Source organism: Balaenoptera borealis, assembly GCF_965194805.1.
Source record: "Balaenoptera borealis genome assembly, chromosome: 17".
Classification (NCBI taxonomy): Eukaryota; Metazoa; Chordata; class Mammalia; order Artiodactyla; family Balaenopteridae; genus Balaenoptera; species Balaenoptera borealis.
The window spans coordinates 41585181-41609429 of NC_138876.1; the positions used below are offsets into that span (position 1 = coordinate 41585181).

Genomic DNA, 24249 nt, shown 5'->3' on the forward strand with positions numbered 1-24249 from the left:
ATTAACCATTACCAAATGTGATTTTTAAAACTATATGTGCTTTTTAGAAATGATTTTGGGAACTGTTAAATGACCTTTACATTCTTCACATTTAGTCACTTAAAGATAATAAAGATAAAAAGGACAGGGATCAAATCTTACAGTTATATCTACCCCAAAATGTAGTAGATGGTCAACAAACGTTTGTCAGTAATACTGGTGATAGGGAAACCAGAGAATAGAAAAACGGACTTTGAACATTTAGTAGAGGCTGTTTTTTAAAGAAAAAAATGAGTTGGGGAAATGGAAAACTTAATCTAGGTAATTTCTGTATCTTTGGCTATTTGAGAAACTAAGTGGATTCCTTATACTTTTTGACTAGCTTTTGATTTTGAGATCCTTGGGGCCAGAAAAGCAATGGAAAGAAAGATTTAGCTGAATTTAGTTACACTGTGTTGGGAGAAAAAAGCAGAGACTGTTTTTTTTACTGCTCAATGTGGGGTCAATATTGCTTATTTAAAGAGTAGTAACAGCTATGGAGTTAAAAAGATTGGCATTCGAAGGGGAAAGAAAAAGAAATAAAAAGGGAGAGTGAGAAACTAAGATTACTTTTAGGTAATAATAATAGAATAATAAAAAAATAATAGAGTGTCCTCTATTTGAAAAACAGATAATGTCCTTTAGCAAAAACGGACTTACTAATATTCTCAATTATAAGCAAATACCAATTCAACTAGCATTACAAATTAAATTTAATATTTTCAGTAGAAAATGATTCTGGGACTTCATTCAGAAGGACTGTCCTGATGATAACCAGTGAGATTGTTTCCTTTGAGGAATTAGCATTGCCCCCTTTATTCGTACTTTGTCTTCTTTATCTTGTTTCTGCTTTCCTGTCCTTGTCTCTGTTGCTCCTGAGCTGTGAATGTAGGTGAAAACTAGCACTAACTAACCTCTTACATTTAGAAATACTTATAGTTGGTTTTATCTCCTTAGAATTGCCTGAATAAATTCTTCTTTTTTATAGTGGCAGGATATCTTACTCCCAAGGTGATTTGTGTCTTATTAGGAAGTAACATTTGTATATGAGTATGTACAGTGCTACATACATAATAGGTGCTCAGAAGCTATCTAAGAATCAAATGAAAGTAATTTTGATTTTGTTTCCTGCTGCTATCTAGCCCAGTGCTGTGAAGAATATTTAGTTAATATTTACTGGAAATTTTAATATTAAAATTAAATTAAATTAAAATTTAATAGAGGTGTATTAGACTTCTAGGGCTGCCATAACAAAATACCGCAGACTAGGTGGTGGTAAATTTCTTCAATGACAGAAATGTATTTTCTCACAGTTCTGGAAGCTGGAAGTCCAGTGTCAAGATGTCAGCAGGTTTGGTTTCTCCTGAGGCCTCTCTCCTCGCCTTGCAGATGACCATCTGCTCGCTGGGTCCTCTCATCGCCTGTTCTCTGAGTGTGTGCATCCCTATGTCTTTCTCTCTTCTTGAAAGGATACAAGTCATATTGGATTAGGGCTCCACCCTTATGAACTTCTTTAACCTTAATTACCACCTAAAAGGCCCTGTTTCCAAATATAGTCACATTGGGAATTAGGGCTTCAACATATGAATTTTGAGGGGACACAGTTCAATCCACAATATCTTATTATGTTAGATATCCTTCATTAGATGTTAGATATCCTTTCTTTATATCATAAAAAAGAAAAATCTGAGATTTGAAGCAAAATTCTCATTAAAAAGTGAGAGTTAAAAATATATACCAGACACAGACACACGCAGATACATACACATATTGCTGTATTATAGCATGCTTAGAAACTAGAGAATGGAAATCATCCTTCAATCTCAATTTCTTAATGAGCCATTAGCATTTTGTCATTTTTCGTTATTCACACACACACGCATGCACACATGCACACAGAGAACATACATACATATTTCTTTTATATATACATACAAAATCCGTCTTTATTCATAGACACACATGCACATCAAAATACACTTAATGTAAACATTTTCCTATGATACTGCATAATTTTGAAATGTGGTGATGGATATCTACAAGCACATACTTTTCTGTATAGATTCTTAGAAGTGGAATTACAGGACCTGAAGGAAAGATACATGTATGAATATGTATAAAGAGCTCTTAGAGCTTTTTATGGAGATAATAGATGCGGATATAGCTGTAGGTTATTAGCAATGTTCCAGTACTTAGGTTGGGTGGTAGATTTATGTCTCCTTAAAAAGTAAACAATAAAACAAAGAAAAAACTTTTATTGCTGGGATAGAGGTAGGGAAAGAAAAAGAGTTCTCTCAATTTCCCCAGAAGTTTCACTTCCATAGCCCTGAAAATAGTGTTAGTAAACATACAAACTTTACTTGAAAATCTTTAGTGTTTCCTTTTTTCTTGTCACAAGACTTTGCTGCTTGACTTTTATTAATGTTATATTATTTAGCTTCTTCTACAGGTTCTGCATAGTCTAGAATTAGAAAAGAATACTAAAAGCAGCGAACTGGGGACTAAACTACTTCTAGACAACATTTGTGGCAACTCAGAATGATACTATACTAGTGTGTTGGCTATCTTGTAGGCCCTTCTTTTCTTTTCTTTTCCTTCTTTACTCTTTTTCCTTATTATTTTCTGCCCTAAATCCTTTTTCTGAGCCCCTTCTTATGTTCTGCCTTTCCTTTTTCCAGTTTTGCTTTTGCCTCTTTCCCTTGTGTATCAGTTGGTGTGATTTCAGGTGTAAGTAACAGATATGTGAATCAAATGTGCTTATTCTCCCACATAACTGCAGGTCTAGAGCTAGGGCATGTTCCAGAGATGGGGATACATCAGTTCAACAATGTTGTTAAGGATTCTGATTCCTTTTGTTCTCTGCTGTGCCATGTTTGGTGTTGACTTCATATTCATGCTTGTAACAAGTGGCCAGAGCAGTTGCAGACATCACATCTAGATGTGGTGATATTTAAAGGAGAACAGGGGCTGGCTCTGCCTTTATCTCCATCTTTAAGGGTGAGGAGACTATCCCAGGCTCCTTCCTGACTCCTTTTATATCTCATTGGACAGGATGGGTCACATACTGTTGGTGGAAACTGTCGGTGCCCCACGAGCTCCCCTTTTCTGGGCTGTTGGACCCACCCCATAGCTGCTGGGACTGTTGATTAAACAACCCATGTCTCCTGCCTTTTCTGGAGAATTATCATTGGTTGAGTGAGAGGTCCTTCTCTCCCCTGCAGCTTGGTCAATGATTGACTCGTATAGAGGAGCAAGTAAAATGCCAGCTCCTTTGCCTCAGGATAATTTCAGGAGCAACTTCATAATGCAGTTTATGCTCTAAGGCTCCCTGTAATTTTGCTCAAGCTAAATTGTTAGTTTCTTCCCCTGCATTTTCTGATTCTATTATTCCCTTTCTCCTGAGAATAATTTCTCCATAAATCATGTGTAGCCTAATCCTTATCTCAGGCTCTGCTTCTGAGAACCCAGTCTAAGACAAACCCTTTCTTACATCAGTCATTGATGAAGGGGTAGAACTACCATGATTAGCTTGGATTCATCATTTGGATGACTGTCTGGAAGCCAACCACAATGATCCTTGTACCTTTCGTTCCCTTCTTTCCTTCTTGCTTTTCCCATTCCCCCTATTTTTATTAATCATTGTCATGGATAGTCTTTTAAAGGTTTAACAAAATGTATACCAATATAAATATATTTTCTCTAATTCTGTGATGTGTCTAAAAAAATTTAGAACTAACTAGGTGTATTAAAAAAAATTAGTAAGCATTGGTCCAACCTCGAGTCTATGTATTTACTTTCAAAGGAAGTGATCATGAAACTCCTTAACATTGTAAAAATTCGTGTTGTCTGTTACTGAAATAAGTGCATTTTTATTTACTTCTATTATTTATATCTTTGGACAACTTTTTGTAGTCTGTTATTTGAAACTCATCTGAAATTATGCTGTTTTACTATGCTGATATATGTTCACTTGATATAATTATTGAAACATGCTAGTGTCTCTTTGAAAATTAGTTAGCCAAATATTATTGAGTATGTAGTATGTGCAGGGTATATCAATCTGTTACAGTCTGCGTCAGTCTTTAGGATCAATGAAGATCCCAATTTTATCCAATAACTTTGTAAGGTATTAATAATAGGTACCATTCACTGTGTCTACTAAATGTCAGGCACTTCACATCCATTGTCTTTACTTTTCATTGTAATACCACTGGGAAATTATTATCTTCCCACTTTTATAAGTGAAAAAAATCCCGAGTTTAACTTAAAAGAGCTTAAGCAACTTTGTCCAGAGTCACACAATTATAATAATAACAACTAACAGTTATGGAACGTTTATTGTGCTGCAGGCACAATAGTATATGAATTAACTCATTTGATCCTCACAACCCTGGGAGCTGCTATTATTATCCTAATTTTACAGCAAATAAAATTGGGGTAAGTAACTTTTCAGGGTTACTCAGAGAATAAGTGATGCAGGTAGGATTTGAACCCAAGCAGTCAGACTCTAGAGCCTATACTCAGCCAAAATGCTGTACTAAATAGACTTCAGTTCACAGTTAAAACCAGAGTTAAAATTTTGTACGATTATTAATTTTTGAAACATGATTTAGCTGGTCTTTCTTAGTTTGAGACTTTGCTTGTATTTAGTGTTCTTAGTGAAGAGAGTACAAATTTCTATAAAGACCTGATACTGTAAAACACAAACTTGACCTCTCATCACTTTTATCTCTTTAGGTACCCCAGTTCAGAATGATCTCCAAGAATTTTTTGCATTAATTGATTTTGTAAATCCAGGAATATTAGGCTCTTTGCCATCTTACAGAAAAATATATGAAGAACCAATTATTAAATCGAGACAACCTTCTGCTTCTGAGGTATAATTTACTTCAATAAGTAGTTTAAAAATGAGCAGTTTGGGAAAATCATTCATAACTTGGGTATTATTTTAATTTAGGAAAAAGTAAATTAGTAGAGTGATTTTTAAAATTTTACCCACAATTGTTCAACTCCTTTTGCATTTCTTACTTTAGAAAATGACCCTATCACTTTAAAAAGATTCATAAATAGTCACTTCACAGAAAATTATAAATGACAGTAAAACACATAAAAGCGTTCATCTTTACTGGTATTGAAAAAGGTAAACCAAATAACCATGAAGTAACTTTTGTACTTTTCTACTGATGTTTTAGTTGGTTAGATTTACATTGTAATAGCAAGTGTGCATAGGAGTACTATTCTCTACTGACTGGAATATAAATTGGTACTACTGGAGGATAGTTTGGCAATATGTATTAAAAGCCTTAAAATTGGGTATAAAAACTTACTGAGCATTTTCCATGAACTAGGAACTATATAAAAAATAATGATTGGGCTTTCCTGGTGGCACAGTGGTTAAGAATCCACCTGCCAATGCAGGGGACATGGGTTCGAGTCCTGGTCCAGGAAGATCCCACATGCCGCAGAGCAACTAAGCCTGTGCACCACAACTACTGAGCCTGCGCTCTAGAGCCTGTGAGCCACAACTACGGACACCCACGCGCCTAGAGCCCGTGCTCTGCAACAAGAGAAGCCACTGCAGTGAGAAGCCTGCGCACCTTGCGCACCACAATGAAGAGTAGTCCCTGCTCGCCACAAATAGAGAAAGCCCGCGTGCAGCAACGAAAACCCAACACAGCCAAAAATAAATAAATAAAATTAAAATTATATATATATATAAAAGAAAAAATAGTGATTTATGCATATATTTAATAGGATGGGAAATGTTTATGATACATTATTTAAAAATAAAATCACATTCGTTTATTTACCCAACACTTACATATTAAATACCTAAAGTGGGCCTTTAATTGCTAACTGCCAGACACTGGGGAATATGGTGATAAGCCAAACTGGTTGGTTGTTCCCATGAAGCTTTGTAGTTTGAGATCCTGTTTTTGTTACAAATAAAAATAAAACATCTAATATATTTACATATTTATACAAACAAAATGGTTTTGAAGATATACATAAAAACTCTCGGCAGCATTGGCTGTTTCTGGTTGATGAAAGTTGGCTTTAATTTTCTTATTTTTGCATAACTATATTTTCTGACCTTTCTCCAGTGAACCAATTATTTTGTAATAAAAATTGAGAATAGTTTTAAAATATAAGGGAAATTTTCTGTGATTTATGTAGAAACAAATATGTACATATGGGATTTATTTTAAGCTTCCCTGTGAAGTTCTATACGCTCAAAAGATTCTATGTAGAGAATTTATTTATTTATTTATTTATTTATTTATTTATTTATATTTTTTGGCTGTGTTGGGTCTTCACTGCTGCGTGTGGGCTTTCTCTAGTTGCGGCGAGTGGGGGCTACTCTTCGTTGTGGTGTGCAGGCTTTTCATTGCGGTGGCTTCTCTTGTTGCGGAGCATGGGCTCTAGGTGCGTGGGCTTCAGTAGTTGTGGCATGTTGCCTCAATAGTTGTGGCTCGTGGGCTCTAGAGCTCAGTCTCAGTAGTTGTGGCGCACGGGCTTAGTTGCTCTGCGGCATGTCGGATCTTACCGGACCAGGGATCGAACCCATGTCCCCTGTATTGAAAGGCAGATTCTTAACCACTGCACTACCAAGGAAGTCCCCTATGTAGAGAACTTAAACATAAATTTCATTCATACTGTATTTTGACTTTAAAAATGTACTATTGGGCTTCCCTGGTGGCGCAGTGGTTGAGAATCTGCCTGCCAATGCAGGGGACATGGGTTCGAGCCCTGGTCTGGGAAGATCCCACATGCCACGGAGCAACTAGGCCCATGAGCCACAACTACTGAGCCTGCGCATCTGGAGCTTGTGCTCCGCAACAAGAGAGGCCGTGATAGTGAGAGGCCCGCGCACCGTGATGAAGAGTGGCCCCCGCTTGCCGCAACTAGAGAAAGCCCTTGCACAGAAATGAAGACCCAACACAGCCAAAAAAATAATAAATAAATAAATAATAAAAATAAAGGAATTCCGTTTAAAAAAAAATATATACTATTATTTAACGAACAATGTGTAATGATTTTGAAAGAGTCAGCAGTGCCTTGTGCCATTAATTTCTTGTAAGCTTGGTTTTAGGATCACTTACTTGTCAAAATATTTTCTTCCAAGAATTTGCTCTGTTAGTGCTTTGATAATGATTTTAAGACTACGTACTGTTACAGTCTTCTCATAAAAGCTTAGTTTCAGACAATTCGGTTTGTGGATTATTGATTTCCAGTGGTTCTCAATGGTGGCAATAGCCAAATAAACAAGGATTCGGAGACTGTGGCTTCACTTAATTAAATGATTATGCTAAACATTTAAAGAGATGATTGTTGATTTTTCTATTCTAAACTGTATTTCATTTATTTAAAAAAAATCTGAAGGGGAGCAATTAGTAAATGGTTAATCATTAAAAGATGTTTAATGTTCATTTAACTGCATGTTCTGGGTTGGCCGAAAGGTTCGTTTGATTTTTTCTGTAAGACTTGGCTCTAGTAGCGCTTAGTTGTCTTTAACTTCATTTGAAAGAATTTTGTTAGATTGTATTGTGACAGCTGTCATATCAGTGTGCATTAAAAAAAAAACTTACCAGAATTGGTGATTTTTTGTGTAGCCATTTTAATATTGAAGATGAAAGAGAACAGCAACATTTTTGGCATATTATTCTTTCTTATTTCAAGAAAGGTAAAAACACAACTGAAATACAAAAAAAGATTTGTGCAGTGTATGGAGAAGGTGCTGTGACTAATCAAACGTGTCAAAAGTGGTTTGCAAAGTTTTGTGCTGGAGATTTCTTGCTGGACGATGCTCCATGGTCGGGTAGACCAGTTGAAGTTGACAGCGATCAAATCAAGACATTAATTGAGAACAATTAATCAACATTAAACCACATGGGAGATAGCCGACATACTCAAAATACCCAAATTAAGCATTGAAAATCATTTGCACCGGCTTGGTTTTCTTAATCGCTTTGATGTTTGTGTTCCACATAAGTTAAGCAAAAAAAAAAAAAAAAAACCTTCTTGACCGTATTTCCACGTGCAATTATCTACTTAAATGTAATGAAAACATTCCAGTTTTAAAACAAATCGTGACAGGCGATGAAAAGTGGATACTGTACAATAATGTGGAACGGAAGAGATCACGGGGCAAGTGAAATGAACCACCACCAACCACACCAAAGGCCAGTCTTCATCCAAAGAAGGTGATGTTGTGTATACGGTGGGATTGGGAGTCCTCTATTATGAGCTCCTTCTGGAAAACCAAACGATTAATTCCAACAAGTACTGCCACCAATTAGACCAACCGAAAGCAGCACTCGACGAAAAGCATACGGAATTAGTCAACAGAAAACGCATAATCTCCATCAGGATAACTCAAGAACATATGTTTCTTTGATAACCAGGCAAAAACTGTTACAGCTTGGCTGGGAAGTTCTGATTCATCTGCCGTGTTCACCAGACATTGCACCTTAGGATTTCCATTTATTTCAGTCTTACAAAATTCTCTTAGTGGAAAAAAATTTCACTTCCCTAGAAGACTGTAAAAGGCACCTTGAACAGTTCTTTGCTCAAAAAGACAGAAAGTTTTGGGAAGATGGAATTATGAAGTTGCCTGAAAAATGGCAGAAGGTAGTGGAACAAAATGGTGAATATGTTGTTCAATAAAGATCTTGGTGAGAATGAAAAATGTGTCTTTTATTTTTACTTAAAAACTGAAGGAACTTTTTGGCCAGCCCAGTGGGTTTTTTGTTTTGTTTTGTTTAAAACACTTTTAAGTCTGCTGTTTTTCCATAGGAAGAAAAGGAGTTAGGAGAGAGAAGAGCATCTGAACTTACTTGCCTCACTGGGCTCTTTGTCCTTAGAAGAACCCAAGAAGTCATAAATAAGTATCTCCCACCTAAGATAGAGAATGTAGTCTTTTGCCGACCAGGAGCCCTACAGATTGAACTTTATCGAAAACTGTTGAATTCTCAGGCTGTCAGATTCTGTCTTCAAGGATTGTTGGAAAATAGTTCTCATCTAATATGTATTGGAGCTCTTAAAAAACTGTGCAATCACCCCTGCCTTTTGTTCAGCTCAGTAAAGGTAAGTAGTGTATGAACCTGTGTCAGGAATATGAGCTGAGAATTCTATGTCATGTGAACCTAAGAGGGCAGATGGGACTAATCCCTGGGGTTGCATCTGTGGGTTTTCCAAAAGCTATGCAGCCTCTCCAGTGTGTTTCTTCTTTAGAGTTTATCTAGCCTTCTACTTGTTCTTCAGAGCATGCCCATATTCATAGAGCTGAACGAGGGATGAAATGGGCTTGAGGCTCTGCCTTCTAGAGTTGGTGCCCCCTGCCCTTTGGCGCCTCATCTAATGCTCGGTCCTGGTTTCCCTTCCTGTTTTATATTAATATAGCCAGTCAGTTTGTTTGGAGCTAACAAATACAAAATTTACCATTAAGAAATAATTTATTTTTTCCTCATTATAAAAGTAATACATGGTTGTTGTATGAAATCTATAAAATTCAAAAAATCACAAAGAAGAAAATAAAGATCATCTACTGGTTACAATGTAAATTGGTACAACTGGGAGACAGTTTGGCAATATGTATCAAAAACCTTAAAATTTTATGTATCTTGTGACCTGGCAATACCACTTTGAATAATTTGTTATAAAGAGATAAAGCTCTCCAGCCACAGAAAACCACATTTGGTATTAATAATCTTAGTTAATACTTATTAAACACCATGTACCAAACACTAAGTACTTTTCCAGTATTATTTTATTTATTCTTTACAAAATTCTATGGAGTAAGTACTATTATTACCATCCCCATTTTTTGGTGAGGAAACAGACTCAAAGATATGCATAAGTAGTCCTTTCTAGAGGAACTTAATTCTAATGATGCTATGCTTATTATTTAAAAATCTATTATTATTATTATTACTACTAAATAAATTGTGGACATTTCCCCAAATTAGATGCCTTCTACAAGTATGATTTTTAATGGCTACATAGTTGAGCTGACCATTTGGATATTAATGAAAATAAGGCAGTTTGGGGTATAGTGAGAGTTTTCTGTTTTGGTGTTAGAACTAGGTATCAGTCCCTACTCTACTACTTGTTTAACTAAAGGCAAGTTTAACCATGGCCAGGTTGTGTCTGTGAGGCTTAGTTTGTCTTAACTGAAAGACAGAGACAATAATAACTTCCTGATAATGTTATTGTGGCAATTTGATGAATTTTTATTACAACTATAACTGAATATTACAACTCATAACTGAAGAGTATTAGGTTGCAGAGAGTCAGAGAAGAGATTGCCCTGTCTAGTTGATGTGAGAAATCTAACTGGTAAATCTCTGTGATGCACCTCCATGCATCAGGCTGTCTTAGCATAAAGATATTATCTGTTAGTTGATTCTTAATTAGGATTATACATTACAGTCTTCAGGGAAGCTTTTAAGACTACATTTGTCCAGCCTAGGCACATATGAGCCGATTCAGATTCTCTGAGAGTAGGACCCAGTCATGAAGATTTTAAAAAAGCTCTCCCAAGTGATTCTGATTATGTGTTCCTGGCTAAGAACTTGTGCATTAAGATCATTCATCTCCCTTGTATTTTGATTTAATATTCACCAGACAACTTTCTGCTAATGATTTGGCTTCCCCATGAACCTTTCATAGGACAGAATGCATAGACCAGTTGGTTTAAACAGGCAGGTCTCATTTATAGGTCAATAAATTTATATTCTGATTTATTCAGTCTCTTAATTTGGTTAGATGGCTAACCAAATGGCTCTTAAATGGCTCATTTCCCTAGAGCTTAAGCATATGCAAGTTTCTGAACATGAAAAGCTGTGGATTAGACCCTGGGTCTATGGTCCTTTGATAACCTCGCCAAGGTGTAGGCATTTTAGGAAACCTAACCCAAAGCAGCCAGCAACCATCTCTCCTCTCATGTATATCCCAGTTATGTAAATATCTTAGGGTTCCAAGTATTTTTAATCAAGTGACTTTACCCAAACATTGCTATGTTTTGGGAATAAGCCAGATTAAAAATAGTGCTTTGTGCCCAGCATTTTATACTACTTGATTCACTGCCCTTAAGATGTTTCTAGTATTATTAAAGAAGGATTACAACACACATTAAAACATTAGGGAATTATTAAAAAAATATATAGTTAATTGAACAATTAAATAAATTCAAAGTTGAAATGTACTGTGTAACCATAAAATTTAAAAGTCAATGCCCCCCAAAAGGGGGCATGTGAGTAATCAGGTGGAATTTGCATTGGGTCCTCAAGTATTTATAGGATTGGGATAATTGGGCAAAAAAAAGATGGCGCATTCCAGGCAGGGGTAGTAGGTTGAACAAAGTTTCAAGAACAATGATAAATCTGGTAAATGTGGGAGAGAGTGAGGAGAACGGCCAATCCCAGAAATTTTATCTAAAAAAGTGATGCAGTCATTAACAAATGTATTCTCCAGTATGTGTTCACATGTCAGCTAGGCAGTTTGAGGGGGAATTTCAGAGGTGGTGATAATCTCTTTGGAATAAAATTATATAAAAACTATTGGTAAAATAAACAAAATATTATAAATAACAATAGATTTCTCTGTTAACTTCTTGGCAGAATTGTTCCTTCTTTTAGAAGAAATTGATAAGATTGAGCGGACTGTTGTGCTTGATTTTGAGTATCACCTGGGAGGTGCTGTGTGAGCCTGCAAACTGGGAGAGAAAAGTAATAGCAGGGAGGGAAGGAGGGAAGAAGAGAGAAAAAGAGGTAGCAATGATGAGAAGTCTCAGGGTTTTGGAGAGGATAGATTTCCTAGAACTGTTTGCCCTCTATTTTCCTCCTGTTTATTTCTCTGCTACCCACCTCCCCATCAGTCACACATCGGCAATGATACTGTGCTTGTGGGGTTCAGGGAGCAGGCATTTGGAGACAGCATTAGAACTGCTCTGTAATCAAAAATGACCAAATTGTGACCTATGGAGATTTACATAACAATTAGATTGGGCTTTTCAGGTAGCTGTTAATCTTCAGCTTTTTCCCCATAATTTTAGCATTTTTTCCCTCCTGATTAAAAAAACATGAACCGGTGTTGACAGTCATCCTTTTGAACAGGAAAAAGAATGCAGCTCAACTTGGGATGAGAATGAAGAAAGGAATCTATATGAAGGCTTGATAAATGTGTTTCCCGCTGATTACAACCCGCTCATGTTTACTGAGGAAGAGTCAGGAAAACTACAGGTGCTGTCAAAGCTCTTAGCTGTTATCCACGAACTTCGTCCTGGTGAAAAGTAAGAAGTCAATTTAATAAACCACTTGTAAGTGCTTATGGAATTCGAGCTTAGACTCTGTCCTTATTCCCTCCCCTCACTGCCTCTTTTTGAAAAGAAGAAAACATTAAAAATAAGTTGTTTTCTTCTTTGGTGGCATGGTTAGCTCCCAGTCTTTTGTAAACTTATCATTAACAGTGTGTCTGTAAGTTTTTATTTAAGAAAAACTAAATGTAAATACATATATTTTAAAAACCCTAGAGATGTCTTTTGATATTGTAACACCTAACTCGTTTGTTTATCACTTTCAGAATCCTTTGTTCTTTTTCTGTCCTGAAATGTTGATACTCCTGAGGGCTTTCTCTTCAGCCTCCTTCTCACTCTAAACACCCTTCCTGGTTTAGCTCTACTCCTCAGTTTCAGCTATCATCCACATAGTGTTGATTCAAAATCTGTATCTCTAGTCCAAGCCTCTCTTCTAGTTTCCACATCCTTCTTTCTATTTAATGGACATCTAAATCTGTCTGGACCTCAACTTCTCATGTACCAAACCAGCTTTATCATTTTGCCATTGCAAGACTGATCCTTTTTCATTATTCCTTGGCTTGATGAATGGTACCATAATGTAAGCAAAAAACACTCGTCATTCTAGACTTACTTTTCTCCTTCATTTTCCCAATGTCATCAGTCACTACATTCTATTCTATTGATTTTATTTCTTTTTTTTTTTTAACATCTTTATTGGAGTATAATTGCTTTACAATGGTGTGTTAGTTTCTGCTTTATAACAAAGTGAATCAGTTATACATATACATATGTTCCCATATCTCTTCCCTCTTGCATCTCCCTCCCTCCCACCCTCCCTATCCCACCCCTCTAGGTGGTCACAAACCACCTAGCTGATCTCCCTGTGCTATGCGGCTGCTTCTCACTAGCTATCTATTTTACGTTTGGTAGTGTATATATGTCCATGCCACTCTCTCACTTTGTCACAGTTTACCCTTCCCCCTCCCCATATCCTCAAGTCCATTCTCTAGTAGGTCTGTGTCTTTATTCCTGTCTTACCCCTAGGTTCTTCATGACCTTTTTTTTTTTTTTTTTTTTTTTATTCTTAGATTCCATATATATGTGTTAGCATACGGTATTTGTTTTTCTCTTTCTGACTTACTTCACTCTGTATGACAGACTCTAGGTCCATCCACCTCACTACAAATAACTCAATTTCGTTTCTTTTTATGGCTGAGTAATATTCCATTGTATATATGTGCCACATCTTCTTTATCCATTCATCCGATGATGGACACTTAGGTTGCTTCCATGTCCTGGCTATTGTAAATAGTGCTGCAATGAATATTGTGGTACATGTCTCTTTTTGAATTATGATTTTCTCAGGGTATATGCCCAGTAGTGGGATTGCTGGGTTGTATGGTAGTTCTATTTTTAGTTTTTTAAGGAACCTCCATACTGTTCTCCATAGTGGCTGTATCAATTTACATTCCCACCAACAGTGCAAGAAGGTTCCCTTTTCACAACACCCTCTCCAGCATTTATTGTTTGTAGATTTTTTGATGATAGCCATTCTGACTGGTGTGAGATGATATCTCATTGTAGTTTTGATTTGCGTTTCTCTAATGATTAATGATGTTGAGCATTCTTTCAACACTCCCTAACACCATACACCATTCCTTAATCTCAGGAATCCATTTCCTTTCAGGTACCAAGATTTTTTTTTAATAACTTTTAAATTTTATTTAAAAAATTTAATTTTAAAAATTTTTTATTGACGTAGAGTTGAATTATAATTTTGTGTTAATTACCACTGTACAGCACCAAGATTTTTGTTTTGATTCTTGTAATTACTGATTGGGTTGTGGTGGTCTCTTATAAACTATGTCCCTCTTACTTTCAATCCCATTGCATATCAATATTGCCCTAAATTATATTAAATACAAATGTGAACATGTTACTCCTTTTCTTAAAAATCATTCAAAGATTCCTAGTTGCCTTCCAGAAATTTCTAAACTATAGCACATTGAGCAAGACTCTTCATGACCTGGGTGGTGCCTCCTTTTCCAACCTCATACCTCTTGACTCCTTGACACTTACCATATGGTCCAATCATACCATACTATTTGCAAAACCTGTAATTTGCTCTACTTCTCACTCTCTGTTCTTACCTGTTTCAGGTTCCTATGCCTGGTGTACCTCCACTTCTCATTCTTCTGGCCAACTTTCTCTTCTTTAAGACTCAGCTTGGATGCTTTCTCCTCTTAGAAGCCCCTGGCCTCATATTGAGTTAGATGCCCCTCTTCTGTACTCCCTTAGCATCCTGTACCTCCCTCTAATGGAGCTCTTCTCACGTTATATTGTAATCATTAGTTCTCTTCTGTGTCAGCACCTATAGTGCAGGGACTATGTCTTAATTATTCTTGTAGGAAGTATTCAAACTGTTTTTGAATGAAGGCAAAAATACAGAGAAAAGATTGCAAAATAATATTTATATTTAATTGTCAAGGAAGCTACTTAACCTCTTTGGAGCATTAATGGTATCATTTGACTTGTGAAAATTTTTAGATTTATTTTTCATAATAATGAAGTGACTAAAATAAGGAAACTTTCTATGAACTCTTTAATACAGTTGATTAAAATGTTTTATTAGATAATATTTTATATATACAAGAGTGTGTAATGTATGTATATATATGCAGATTGTGACCCAGTTTGAACTTAGAGTATGAACTTTTAGTTAGACTTTTATTTGCATCTTGTCTTCACTGGATTCTGTTTTTCCTTTTTTTCTGAACATGGGATAGGTGGTTATTGTTGGACAAGGAATATGAGTGAACAGAATTTCAGAGGAAATGAGAAGAGATCAAGTGTGACTGTAGGTGTGAGAATTTATCCTTGAAGATGTTCTAGAGGAAAGTTCCCCTCTTGTGGTGGGAAGGAAGGAATGAGGAAGAAAAATATAATTTGGGGGTAGGGGTTGGGTTGGAGTCATTTTGACTGCTTGTGGATCCTAAGAAAACTGAATCCTGCCTTGTCCGATGAAAGAAGAAGTAGCACTTCCATCAGTGGCACAGACTGTTCTGTTGCTTCACATTATCTGAAGAGATGGACCTTTCTTTTTAAATTGTGATAAAATACACATAACATGAATTTACTATCTTAATTATTTCTAAGTGTATTGTTCATTAGTGTTAGGTATACTCACACTGTTGTGCAACCAATCTCCAGTACTCTTTTCATCTTGCAAAACTGAGCTGTACCCATTAAATAACAACTCCCCATTCCTGCTTTTTCCCAGCCCTTGGCAACCACCCGTCTACTTTCTGTCTCCATGAATCTGACTACTGTAGGTACCTTATATAAGTGAAATCATATGATGTTTTGTCTTTTTATGACTAGCTTATTCTACTTAGCATAGTGTCCTCAAAGTTCATCCATGTTGTAGCATGTCAGAATTTCTTTGCTTTTTAAGGCTGAGTAATGTTCCACTGCATGTATATAACATTTTGTTTACCCATTCATCTGTCGATGGATAGTTGGGTTGCTTCTGCCTTTTGACTATTATGAATAATGTTGCTGTGAACATGGATGTACCAACACCTTTTTGAGACCCTGTTTTCAATTCCTTTGGATATATGTCCAGAAGTAGGATTGTTGGATCATATGATAATTCCCTTTTTATTTTTTTGAGGAACCCCCACAATCTTTTTCGTAGCAGCCACACCATTTTACATTCTCACCAACAGTGGACAAAGGTTCCAATTTCTCAACAGCCTCGCCAGCATTGCTATTTTCTGTTCTGTTTTGTTTTGTTTTTGACAGTAGCCATCCTAACGGGTGTGAGATGATATCTCATTGTGGTTTTGATTTGCATTTCCCTAGTAATTAGTAATGTTGGGCATCTTTTGATGTACTTGTTGACTATTTGTATATTTTCTTTCAAAGATGTCTATTCAAGTCCTTTGCCCATTTTTTTTAATTGGGTTGTTTTTTGTTGTTGTTGTTGTTAAATTGTAGCCCCCCTTTTTTTTTTATGGCCAGTTGGGTATAGAGGCCAGGTTTTCCACATCTGAGCTGCCTATGCACAAACATCTCCTAACCCTTTAAAATATGTAGCTAGAAGTTGCTCACAGTGTTTTACTTCAGGGATAGTATTACTGTCTACACCTGACCTACTGTGTTATTGTTAACTAGAACTGGATAGTTCTATTTTAGGTCTATAGGCAGAACTCTTCTACAGTGCTTTTGTGCATATTGAGATGAATTAGAATTGGGTGGAGGTGTATCTGAGAACTCCTGGCTTGTCTGGCTGGTGGCCCTTTTATGGAATTTTTAAAAAGAATACTTCAAAATTTAAAAAGTTCCTCTTCCCTCCTGGCTGTTGCATTCATGCACTAGGCTTCATGGCTTGGAGAGTAGAGTTCATGCCAAATTCCACCCCCCGTGCATCTCTTGGTTGGACACTCTTTTGCTGGGTGCAGCTTGCACTCTACCTGACATGGCAGCCTTGCCTACAGATTTCAACTCTTTTCAGGGACAGTATTGTGACCATAAAAATAATAGCCTTGTTTGAAAGTGGTATGTATGTGTTGGGGGGCTCTAGACCTCTGGAAGGGGATTGTCCAAGACTCTTTACCAAGATAGTCACCTATCCCATCAATCTACATCTAGCCTTGTAAGAACTTGTTGGGGGAAAATATTCTAAAGCCAGATTTCCTCCAGTCCAGTAAAGTTGTATCAGAAAAACTATGTTTAGATAATGTTATTCATCCCTGTAATAGTATAGAAAAGGAAGGAAAAAATGACTGAATTATTAGTATAGGAATTTTGGCAGATTGCATAAATGGTCTTAAGTTCTCCCTCCCTATATCCATGTTCCTTTGCTGGGTAACTTTGGGTGATTTACCATTCTGACTCTGAGCTCAGCCACGTGACTTGAATTGGTCCATGAGGTGCTGGCAAACATGGCACAAGAAGAGGCTTGAAAAGATCTTGTGCAGTGGGGCTTGTCCTCCTTTGTGCTTCCTGGAAACTTTCTGTCACCATGTGAATAAGCCTGGGCTAGCCTGCTAGAGGGTAAGAGACCTGAGAAACTCAGATGAGGCTTCCCAGCCGAGGCCCCTCACCAGTCAGCCAGTTCCCAGTCCACTTGGCAGCTGACTGCAGATGCTTGAGTCAGCACAGCCACGACCAGCAGAGGGACCTCTTAGCTGAGCCCAGCCCAAGTTGGCAACCTACGGAATTGTGAGCTAAATATAAAATAAATGGTTGTTGTTTTAAGCCACTGAGTTTTGGTTTGGTTTGTTATGTAGCCAAAGGTAACTGATACAGGAATACAAATATACATTATCTTTACCTTGTTAGCATAGATAATTAAGAGAATTCTAACTGTTAAACATTTGCCTTATTTTTAAAATTTCTAGTGCTAATAATTATCCCACTAGTTATAAAACTTGGAGGAAATATTCCTGATCTGTTTTTTATTTTTTGCTTCATTATCAAACTTTAGCTATTAGATAAATTCTGGTTTTACTTTTTACCATATTTTATTGTTTAAAATTTTTATTTTATCAAAATGTTAAAGGGCTTATCATTAAAAAAAACAGGAGTTCATAGTTCCATCTCTCCCCCTTTGCATCCTGTTTCTCAGAGGCAATCACCAGCTCCCATAGTATGTTGCCAGACCATGTACTTATACGGCTATCTCTTGTCTTTTCCATATTTTCTTCATGAAAACTCTAGCAATTTTTCTTCATTCTTTATACATTGAGTTATAATCTTTTTTTAAATATGATAATGCTTTTTAATAGCTTCCCATGGCTTTTATTTTATTTTATTTATTTATTTTTTGGTGGCACGCGGAACTTCCCTGACCAGGGATTGAACCCTTGCCCCTTGCAGTGGAAGCGCAGAGTCTTAAACACTAGACCACTAGGGAAGTCCTGAGTTATAATCTTGATGTGCCTTAATATGGATCATATTTTCATTTATTGAGCTGAAAACTCTATAGTAAGTCGTTTTAATCTGAAGACTCCGTGTCTGGGAAGCAGTCTCTTTCTCAAAACAATTTTCTTTTGTTTTATCTGGAATTTCTGTCAGTCATATATTGAACCTCGTGGATTGATTCTATAATTCCTTTATCTTTCCTCTCCTATTGGTCATAACTTTTCCTTTTTAATCTATTTCCTGGAAGATTCTCTTTTTTTCTTCTAAATCTCCTATTAAATTTTTATTTTGGCTGTCATTTTAAATTTCCAAGATAATTTTCTTATTCTTGATTGTTCTTTTTTATTGCCACCTCTTCTTGTGAATGCTATCTCTTATATGAGAGTATTAATTATTTCCTTAAAATTGTCTTCTGTTTTCTCCGTTGCTCTGTTTTATTCATGTTTCTTTTTTTCTGTTTATTTGTTTTGGTTTCTATTTTTCGTGTTGGAGGCTGGCTTCAAGTAGCTGGTGGCCCTTGGTGTCCATTTATATTTAAGAGTAAGGCAGTAAAACACTAACTGAATGCTCTTTGTGCATGGGCAGGGCTTGTGGACTGCTGACCTGCATTAGGTAACAGGTAGGGAGCTGGCTTTTTTATTTGGGAATTCCCTATCTGTGGACCTTTTCTCTGGGGTCATTCAAATAAGTCATTCCAGAGATGAATCTTCCAATAATATCTTTCTTGGGGTGTGGAATGTGAGAGGAATGCTTGGCTGCTGGTGTTCTGGGAGTTGGCAGAAAAAGCGGACTGGGATCTTACCATCCATTAGGCAGACTTTCATTTTGGTTTGTCACTATATCCCTGCCTTCTAGAGTTCCCTGGTCTAAGTTTCTTTGGTTTACTTTCTCCAGAGAATAAACATTCTAGTTGAGAAAGAAAAGCCAACTAGTTACATGGGATGAGGGCCTGGGTTCTACTTACCAGTGCTCTTGTAATAGCTCCAGTCTAAACTCCTTTCTTCTGAGCTGCCTTTACGAGATTCTATGGTGTGAATGAACTTGGACCTGTTTCTTATTGGAATCCCTCTCTTTGAGCACTTAAGTTTCACTTTCTCTGTACTCCTAAGCAGGTCACCATTCCACTATTTTCTGTTTTCATATATAAATGTCTCCTGTTTCATTAAAGATAGAGTTTGTATTTCTGTTTCTTATTCTCCTGCTGTTCTTAGGGTGACTTAAGAGAGGTAAAGAAAGCAGAAAGGTCTTTACTCCACTATCTTGATGCTGGAAGTCTCTTAGATATTGACTTTTATTTTTTGGCCACGTGGCTTGTGGGAATCCCAGCTCCCCAACCAGGGATTGAACCTGTGCCCTTGGCAGTGAAAGTGCAGAGTCCTAACCACTGGATGGCCAGGGAATTCCCTCTTAGATACTGATTTTAAAATTGAATTTGAAGGAGAATCTGTGTTTTAATTGTACAAGGTCATTGTTGGATGTTCTATAAATATCAGTGATAGTATTATCATGGTATTTTCCTTCAATTAAAAAAATCTAATATTGCTTTTAAATTGTGTATAAAGATTCTTTCTTTTTTTTTTTTTTTTAAAGATTCTTTCTTTTTGATTGACAGGGTGGTGTTGGTATCCAACTATACACAAACCTTGAATATTTTACAAGAAGTATGCAAACGTCATGGATATGCTTATACAAGACTTGATGGACAAACACAAGTCTCTCAAAGGCAACAAATTGTTGATGGCTTTAATAGTAAATACTCTTCTGATTTTATTTTTTTGTTAAGTTCAAAAGCTGGTGGTGTGGGACTTAACCTTATTGGAGGATCTCACTTAATTCTCTATGACATTGATTGGAATCCAGCCACTGATATCCAGGTAGGACTGTTTATGCATTAAACAAACATTATTGAATGCCTATGGGGGATACGAGGATGATGATGATGTATAATAACTGCTGCATATTGAACCCTTATTTTATATCAGGCACTCTGCTAAGTGCTTTACATCTGTTTAATCTTCACAATAATCCTACAAGTGTGGATATTCTAAGCCCTGTTTTACAGATGAAGATATGGAAGCTTGTTCTCAGTCACATAGCTTACAAGAGGCAGAGCCAGGATTCACACCCAAACCTGTATGTCTCCAGGCTCTTATATACTGTGTAGTTGGGCCTTCAGGATCCTCATGACCATCAGGGGAAGATAATAAAGTGTTACAGGTGCTATGATCAGTGTTTGTGCAGAGTATGGTAAAGACATAAAATTAGCTTATTTAGGGAAATATTTCAGAAGCAGCCTTTGGTTTTCTTCAGAATACAGTCCATTTTATGTATTTTGAGATTTCTACCAATGGATTTGCACCTCATATGGTATCTGTGTTAGGATACCTGGAGACAACCCTCGGGTTCAGTGATTCACTAGAAGGACTCACAGAATCAAGAAAAACAGCTATATTCATAGTTAAGTTTTATTACAGTGAAAGGATACAGACTAAAATCAACACAGTTAGAAGGTGCATAGGGTAGAGTCCAGGAGAGACCAGGCACAAGCTTCCAGTTGTCCTTTCCCACTAGATTTGTATGGAACAACACTTAATTTTCCCAACATTAATGAGTGACAACACATATGGAATATTGTCAACCAGAGAAGTTCACTTGAGCCTTGGTGTCCAGAATTTTTGTTGGAGGTCAGTCATGTAGGCATGGATACCTGTGTGACTGACCTTAGTTGCTCAGTCTCCAATCCCTGCAGAGGTCAACTGGCCCAAGTCCCCACCTAAATCACACTGTTAGCATAAACTACTTGGTGTGGCCCAAGGCTCCAGGTAAACTAAGATGCTCTTATCAGGCAGGATATTCCAGGGCTTCCAGGAGCTGGTTGAAGGCCAGACTTTTCTTTGGAATGTGCAAGGTTTCAACATCAACCTTTTACTGTACAGTATCACTGATAAATCCTAAAACCACAGAGATCTATCTAGAGCCTGAGCTGATTGCAGGTATCCTAGGGATTCCTTAGGGGTGAATCATTAGCCTCTTGGACTGAGAATAAACCCTCCATGCTATGCTATACTTGATTCTTTGCATTCTTACTGCCCAAACTCGCTGTCCCATTTTTTGATGCAGATAGACCCTCTCACTGTTGCATGGCACCCTGTAATTATTTTACAGTACCACAATGAGTGTTCATTCATCCCTTTCTTTATCCCAGCAAAAAAATTTGAAGTGGAGAATGCTTAGGTATGCCTGGGCTTTGCTTTTTGAAGCTGTAAGTGAAATCTAGAATTCCTAATCTTAAATGTATTAATGCAAGTTGCTTATGTGGGAAGGGTTATTATTAGTTTCTACTTGTACTCTCAGAATTCTCATTAATTTTCTATAGGCAATGTCTAGAGTGTGGAGAGATGGTCAGAAACATCCTGTACATATTTACAGACTCCTAACCACAGGTAATAACCCTTCAGTATGACAAAAATGTATTCCCTTTGAATAATTAAAGATTTTTTTTTGTTAATCTGTGCTTCAGTATCAGGAGTACTGTTATTTTGTTAGCTAGTGTACTAATAAACATGCTTTACCCTACAAAAATAACAGATGTAAAGATCTGAAGGAAATCTAATGAATGTTTTCTCTTCAGGTACAATAGAAGAAAAGATCTATCAAAGGCAGATCAGTAAGCAAGGTCTTTCTGGGGCAGTTGTAGACCTAACCAAGACATGTGATCATATTCAGTTTTCAGTAGAAGAACTTAAAAATTTGTTCACATTACATGAAAGTTCACGTTGTGTTACTCATGACCTGCTTGACTGTGAATGTACAGGAGAAAATCATACAGGTTAGTTGTATTTTAATTGTTATGATGGTAAAGTTAATTAGTCTCTCTTTAGTAGTTGAAAATATTTAAATACAGAATAACTAAAATATTTACCCCTTGCATATGTTAGTTTTCTTTTTTCCTCATGTCACAGGGCAGCTGCCACATGGGTATTTGAGAAAATTTTAGTTAGAACCTTATTAGTTCTCTCAATTTAGCTTCTTATTTCCGAATCAGTTGTGAAAAATTTGGCCTATTGGTAAAATCTTTCAAATCCTGATAATAATGACTTCAGAATTAGGGAAATGTTTTTAATCCTTATTTCTATTTCACAAAAAACATAACACTTGACAGAATAATCCTCCTGTTTATTTTGTGTAGAACTTATTCCTAATGAGGTCATATTTTCTGGAGCAGTAAGCATGGGCTGCCATACTTCTTGCTTCATGCACTGCTTGTGCTGCTTAAATGAGGCTGAAAGCGTCAACCCTCCAGAATTAATACCATTCAGATAGGTACTGGATCAGGAGTAGGACTTGAGCAAGCAATGTCCAGTAGTTGGAAGTCACTTGATTGTGTTGAGATGGGTTTAAGAAGTAAAACTGTATAAGACTAACATGGAAGAATTTACATTTTATATAATCCACACTCATCTTCTCTATAGTATGTTTTTTCCATTTTAGTAATTTCTTCTCTTATTATTTCTCTTTTCCCCTGTATTTATCTAATTTTTTTTTTCCTTATTTTCTAAAGTTGAATCCTTAGCTTAATGGTTCTCAGTCCTCTTTTCTGAAATGGGAATTTAAGGCTGTAAATTTTCCTCTAAGCTGAATCTCATAATTTTGATATGCAGTCTTTTTATTATTCAGTTCTAAATATTTTTTTCCATTATAATTTATTCTTTGGCTCATGAGGTATTTAAAAGTATGTTTTAAAATGTATTTTAGTTTTTGTTATTGAATTTTGGCTACTGCACTGTAGTCACAAATATGGTCTGCATATTGATTCTTTGGAAACTATAGAGACTTGGTGTGTGGCCTGGTGTGTTTACTTTGTAAATGTTTTTGTACATGAAAAGCATGTGTATTCTCTTAATTACTTAGTTTAGAGTTCGCCATATTAGTCAAATTTTCTGTTACTGAATTAGTTTTTTCTTATTTTACAGATTTAAAAATTTACTAATTTAACTGAAAAATTGGTAATATATTCACCTATCTCAACTATTTAAAAATATAAAATGTATATGGTGAGAACTCTTCCTCCCATAATGCCGTCATCTGCCTAGTTTCTAGTCCTGCTACCCTTTGCGAAACCAGTATTATTAGTTTTTTGTGTATCCTTCTAGATACATTTTTATGCATATGCAAGGAACTCTTGCCCAGTTTTCCCCCCAATAAAGGGTAGTGTAATATGTGTATAGTTCTGTACCTGTTTCATTGAATAGTATCTTGAGATCTTCCCATATCATTAAAGAGTTTCCTCCTTCTTTTTTTCTCTCAGCTATATAATCCTCCCTTGTATGAAGAGACCATAATTTATTCATCTGACCTTACAGCTGTATAATTAGGTTCTTTCCAGGCAGTATATATCTTCGTACATCTTTTTCCATATATTCAAATATCTCTATAAGGTAAATTATCAGTGTTGCTGTGTCAGAGAATATGTGCATTTGTAATTTTGATAGATCTTGCTAAGGTGCCCTCCACTGGGGGTTGTATCATTTATACCCCACCAACAATATACTATTTCCCCACAGCTTTACCAGTTTAGGATTATCAATTGTTTGGATTTTTGCCAATCTGATAGTAAAAAAATGGTATATTGGTCTAGTTTTAATTTAATTTAACTTTATTATGAGTGAAGTTGAGTGTATTTTCCTATGGTTAAGAGCTGTATTTCCTTTATGTGAACCCCTACTCATATCATTTGCCCATTTTTCTATTGATGACCTAATTCTTTGTTAGACATATCTGTTATTGAAAGAGATATGTTAAAATCTGACAGTATGACAGTGGATTTGTCAGCTTCTTGTTATTCTGTCAATTTTTGCTTTATATATTTTGTATCTTCTTTGTAAAAATTTTTTCATTATTATTTATTTATTTTATTATTATGTAGTGATTGCTTTATCCCTGATGTCTTTTGCTTTCATTTTGTCTTTAGTTAATATATTACACTGACTTTTTAAAATTTTTAT

General features: G+C 36.2%; 1 protein-coding gene across 8 annotated transcripts in view; it reads left to right on the forward strand.

Annotated features, from left to right (window-relative positions):
- The window catches only part of RAD54B (RAD54 homolog B), a 113777-nt gene that overhangs the window by 78205 nt on the left and 11323 nt on the right, over positions 1-24249 (forward strand). For 7 of the 8 annotated variants that reach the window (XM_082363280.1, XM_082363281.1, XM_082363282.1 and 4 more), the window contains 6 exons: positions 4756-4895; positions 8815-9105; positions 12135-12310; positions 19857-20118; positions 21621-21687; positions 21876-22073. In XM_082363280.1, coding sequence (XP_082219406.1) covers positions 4756-4895; positions 8815-9105; positions 12135-12310; positions 19857-20118; positions 21621-21687; positions 21876-22073 — 1134 coding nt within the window. The remainder of the gene's footprint in view (positions 1-4755; positions 4896-8814; positions 9106-12134; positions 12311-19856; positions 20119-21620; positions 21688-21875; positions 22074-24249) is intronic. The other variant, XM_082363284.1, reaches the window with a different exon arrangement.